Source organism: Megalobrama amblycephala, linkage group LG5 (assembly GCF_018812025.1).
Source record: "Megalobrama amblycephala isolate DHTTF-2021 linkage group LG5, ASM1881202v1, whole genome shotgun sequence".
In the NCBI taxonomy this organism is placed as follows: Eukaryota; Metazoa; Chordata; class Actinopteri; order Cypriniformes; family Xenocyprididae; genus Megalobrama; species Megalobrama amblycephala.
In genome coordinates, this window is record NC_063048.1 from 18,311,133 (window position 1) to 18,316,698 (window position 5,566).

The window sequence follows — 5,566 nt, forward strand, 5'->3', positions numbered from 1 at the left end:
TTCGACTTTTTATTTTTTTTATGAAAACATATTATTTATAGTTTAGATTCGTTTTCATTCACTGTTCATTTAACTTGCGTACAATATTAATATACCTCTCTATATGAATTCGAATATAAGTTTATATTTTTAAATATTCTTTATTTTAGAGATGTTGGTCATGAGGTAAAATTATGGAAGTTTGTTTAAGGTGGAACAGCAGTAGATAAAATTGATTCCAACTTAAAAAAAAAAAGTTACATTTTTACCATTAAAAATCATTGAAATCTAAATAAGCCGTATAATAAAAAATAATAAAAATTTTTTTTACCATATGGAGTATTTTATCAGGTTGATGTCTAAACAAGCGTACAGTTCTACCTTAAAATATGACCACGCTCTTCCCACTGATACTACCCATGTGTTGCTCAGTAGTATACTTACAACCATAGACTGTATAGAACAGCCTTCAACCGAGATTGTGTTTGGCGTAAAATAAGTATCAAGAGCTTGAATCAATGAATTTTAACGACGCGAAGAATGAAATTCTACAGGTGTTGTCAAAGACGGAGAGACAACATCTTCCAAAGCTGCTAGAATGGTTGAAAACGTCAGGTAAAATCAGAAACTTTTGTTATTGTCTTGTTAGCTAAATATTAGATTATGTGCAAGATGTGAGCATGTGTTCTTATTAGAATGAAAGCAAAACACTTAATGCAAATCATTGTTTTTTCATGCACTTGTCAATTTTGAGATTTTGGGCTATTTTGCTTCCATAACTGGTCTTCGATCAGGCTAGTGGGAAGAAGAAAACAGCCAAAATACACATTTACGTGTTTATTTGTATTTGCCGCTGTAATTACAATGCAAAGACCCATTTTTAATTTTTAACAATACATATCTTTATGTAGTCATTTCTCAAAATGAGTATTTTCTCGAATGCACTGGGTCTCCACGCAAGTATCACTTGCATACACCAAACTTTCCAGGTTTATTCCTATCCTGAAATTTTTTTACAGGGGGGGTTAATATATAATTCGCCTGATTTCTGTAACATTTTATTCCTAAATACAACAAAATGTCAACAAAATGAAACCAGTGATTCTGGTTTTATGTAATGTTTAGATATCTGTTTTTAATATTTAATTAGAAAATGCCTCATATGCATATTTAGACATAACATTATTTACTTATATAAACAATTTTGCAATTGTTAATGTAACTTAAAGGTGCCCTAGAATTGAAAATTGAATTTACCTCGGCGTAGTTAAATAATTAGAGTTCAGTAAATGACATACAGTGAGTCTCAAACACCATTGTTTCCTCCTCCTTATGTAAATCTCATTTGTTTAAAAGACCTCTGAAGAACAGCTGAATCTTAACATAACACTGACTGTTACGTAACTGTCGGGATCATTAATATGTACGCCCCCAAATTTTGCATATGCCAGCCCATGTTCAAGGCATTAGACAAGGGCAGCCAGTATTAACGTCTGGAGCAACACAGCCGAATCAACAGACTTTATGCAGGTAAGCAAGCAAGGACAATAGCGAAAAATGGCAGATGGGGCAATAATAACTGACATGATCCATGATATGATATTTTTAGTGATATTTGTAAATTGTCTTTCTAAATGTTTCGTTAGCATGTTGCTAATGTACTGTTAAATGTGGTTAAAGTTACCATCGTTTCTTACTGTATTCACGGAGAAAAGAGCCGTCATTATTTTCATTTTTAAACACTTGCAGTCTGTATAATTCATAAACTCAACTTCACTCTTTATAAATCTCTCCAACAGTGTGTAACGTTAGCTTTAGCCACGGAGCATACTATCAAAAAGGGGAAAAGGGACGCACGCTGAATCGGCGCATTTATAATTATGCCCCAAAATAGGCAGTTCAAAAACTGAAAAAAAAAATCTATGGGGTATTTTAAGCTGGAACTTCACAGACACATTCAAGGGACACCTTAGACTTATATTACATCTTGTGAAAAAGCGTTCTATGGCACCTTTAAGTAATCAGCTGGGGATAGGGTGACCACCCGTCCCGCTTTGCTTTGTACCGCACAGCATTTTGACACCGTGTCCCGCACGTCGCATATTGAGAAAATGTCCCGTATTTTCATCAGTCTGTTGGTTTTTAATTATAATATTAAGAAAACATGCATGCTTTCTTTTGCCCTTTTAAGTGAAAATTAAAATATTAAAATTAATGTTAAAAAATATTTGTTAAATGCTGTAAAATATTTATCTTCTAACGTTTATGTTGTTTCGTTTTTGTAATGTAATGTGCTTTTGTAAAGTCATAATAATGTTAGAATTATTGTTTTGAACTGCTTTTACATTGGTTCATTAATCATGTAAAAGTTTTTTTTGGTGAATTGAATTAAAAACAGAGCAAAAATCCTAATAACAAAACTAAATCATAATTATTAATGTTGTAATAGCCTATAAGGAACCCATAACAATTAAAAACAAAAACATTCAAAAATGTATTGTACCTGTTTTTTTTAAATAGATAACAAATGAGATTTTGGTGATATTTTGACCATCTGCATGATGCCTGCTGCCTTTAGGGTCAATGATATTTAACTTAATTTAAATTACATGTAAAATAAAGACATGTTATGTTACATTGTGATGTAATGGTGTTTTCTGGAAGGGACTAAAGAACAAAGTATTTTTATCAGCTGAAAGGCAGAGGACAAATGTTTTTATTAAGTTAGATAGACATTATATAACAGCTTCAGGTTGTGTTTTAGTGTTTTTTAACATGTCCCACATTGTCCCACACACACTTAGTAATCGTCCCACATTTGGTTTGATTGATGGTGGTCACCCTAGCTGGGGAAGTATATAGTGTTATCTATTAGTTAAAATGTTTACCCTAATTATCCTGTGGTGTCTGCCTTAAGTGAGTTTTTCATCTACATTTTTAGATGATCTGGATGATTTCCTGGTGGATAACCAAAGTGTTATTCTTCAAAGTATTGCAGAGGACCTAAGGGCTTGCCTTCCACTTGAGGCTATGGCTCCCTCAGAGACTATGGCTATTCAGAAGGTTTGTGTATTAGATGTTCAGCATTGTACTAGATCCAAAGCATACTTCAGTATTGTAGATCCTAAAGAATATTTAAACTTTTAGACTCAACAGAAACATCATCCCACTGTGCATGTAGATGCATTCTTGTATGATGAGGAAACTGTGGATTCATTGTGTGAGGAGGGAAAAATAAGTCGCAACTACTGCCTCAACTGTGGATCGCACAGAACAGCACCATTGGGCAAGTGTTTGCATGGACACTAGTTATGTATGTACATTACAACTCGTGCAATTAAAAAAAGCAACATCGTAATATGCAATTAATAATTTTTCACAGAGTTCATCTCACATTCATTCTCAATCCCGGAGCTCCAGTTCCTATTCCACAATGTTCTTCCAGACCTCACTGGAAAACTGGTGGTGGATGTGGGATCTAGACTAGGAGCTGTGCTGTTTGGGGTAAATAGCTGATAATGGTTTGTTTAACTAAGCACACATAAACTCATGAATTAGCTGATGTTTATTGTGTACTTAAAATGGAAACAATTGCCCTGCCTTGCCCTACTGGGTTTAAACCTGCAACCTTTTATGTACCAACCCAGATCTGTAGCCACTAGGCTACATCTTTTATCTTTCTTTTTAAAACATGGTCTGATGATGCATCTATATTATTCCCTCTTATTTATTTCTCTTCTCAGGGCTACCTTTACAGCGCGGCATCTCAGCTTGTCGGGGTTGAAATAAGTTCCGAGTTTGTCAAGCTTCAAACAATGGCTGTAGAGAAATATGGCTTCAGTGACAGAATTCAGGCAATTTATCATCATTTTTTTTCTTGTATGGTCATTGTTTTGTCTGGATACCATATTTACAGATATGTTCAATGTGCCCTGCATAGGTGATTCATGCAGATATCTGCTCTCAGGCGGCCTTAGTTCAAAATACAGATGTTCTGATCATGAACAACGTTTTTGAATTCTTCATGGAACCAAGTGATCAAATGCAGTAAGTGCCAAACTGTGATTGCACTTAAGAACATGCAGAGATCTTATTTGAATAATGCATAAATAAATGTTTTTCTTTATAATAAACAAATGATATATAGTACGTGCATAATTATGCAAGTCGATAAAAATATTATATATTTTGCGATACTATAGAAATTGCAAAATTAAGGTGTGGCCTTTGGACTGTTAACAATAATAAATTATATGCCTGTTAACTAATAAATTATGATATACAAAATTAATAGTTATTAAGATTGATGTGGTTTGAAATTGGTAAAATGTACTTGGAAAAAGATATAATCAGAATATCGACTTGCATAATAATTATGTTTATTATAGTAATTGTGTCTTAAATAAGGTTTACACTAAAATGACCCATTTTTTCTTTTTCAGAGCTTGGCTATTCATTAATCAAAATTTCCGAAAGAAAGGTGCTCTGCTGGTAACTGTACCCAGCATTCAAGAAGCCCTAACTTTACTTCAGGATGCTGTTGTAAGAAGCTTTTCTCTGTCTCTGATATTACTGCATTTGTCTCCTAATTGTGATTGGCAGTATAATTCAATACATCAGTCTTTTATCAAGATTTCATGAAATAATTCTAATGTTTTTTTTTTCTTTCCCAGTTCCTAGAGACATTAGCACTCAGCCAATGGATAGAGGAAGTACAAATTGATTACACAGTTTATCAAAAAAATGACACAGATCCAGATTCTCTCAAGCAAATCCATCTTTATAGAGTACTTTGACCCTTAGAAGAGAAAGCTCTGGACTCTTCTGATACAGTACAACAATGAATATGATTAGCCTCAGTGAGGTGCTTAACAGGACAAATGATAGAAATAGATGTAATTTACCATACAACATCCTGATTTAGGTTAACTTTTTTTTATTTAAAGTTGAGTTGAATTATAGAGTTGTACTTAAAACTGTCTATGTATTGGAACTAGCAATGCATGTCAGAGAATCTCTTTATGTCATGTTATGTTTGCATTGCTGCATTTTAAAGCATTTCTTCTTCTTTTTCATCTTCTTATTATTATGTTTTCCTGTAAGTGCCCTCTTCCTTGGTTTGGTTTTGGTTTTTCTTATGCATTTCTGTGTCCCACTCTTTCTGTTGAAACAGGAAGTTGGGGATGTGTGCATATATACACGTGTACATTACTTTGAATGTCTATATCTGTAAAAGTTCTTTTGTCAACTCTTAAATGTATACTATCATATAGATCAAAACTAACAGACACGGATGAAAAGGCCAAGCTTCGATTTTCATTTCATGGGGGTATGAAGAAATAAACTTAGTACCTTTTATGATTGTGATGATTGTACATTTGTTCACAAAACCTGCTTCTAATCATATGAGAAACTAGACTTTTTGGTTGGGAAATTTGTCACAAAGATGGTGTTACAATTATCTGTGTTTATTTCCAGCCACAGGATAGCTGTCTTCAAGTCGCATCAACGCCTATTCAAATATATATTAACCTAAAATTGTCATTCAAAGTACAAGAAGCTTCTGTGGTGGAAAAAAGAGAAAAAC

The 5,566-nt window shown here is 33.4% G+C and overlaps 1 protein-coding gene across 1 annotated transcript; it reads left to right on the plus strand.

The window, feature by feature from the left end:
- The first annotated feature begins 150 nt into the window (after window positions 1-150).
- Window positions 151-5,337, plus strand: zgc:109986 (uncharacterized protein LOC553566 homolog). Its single transcript, XM_048190969.1, has 8 exons — window positions 151-594; window positions 2,921-3,042; window positions 3,127-3,265; window positions 3,362-3,483; window positions 3,723-3,833; window positions 3,920-4,026; window positions 4,422-4,521; window positions 4,653-5,337. The coding sequence occupies exons 1-8, from the start codon at window positions 498-500 to the stop codon at window positions 4,773-4,775; spliced, it is 921 nt and encodes a 306-aa protein (XP_048046926.1). The 5' UTR covers window positions 151-497; the 3' UTR covers window positions 4,776-5,337.
- The last annotated feature ends 229 nt before the right edge of the window (window positions 5,338-5,566 follow it).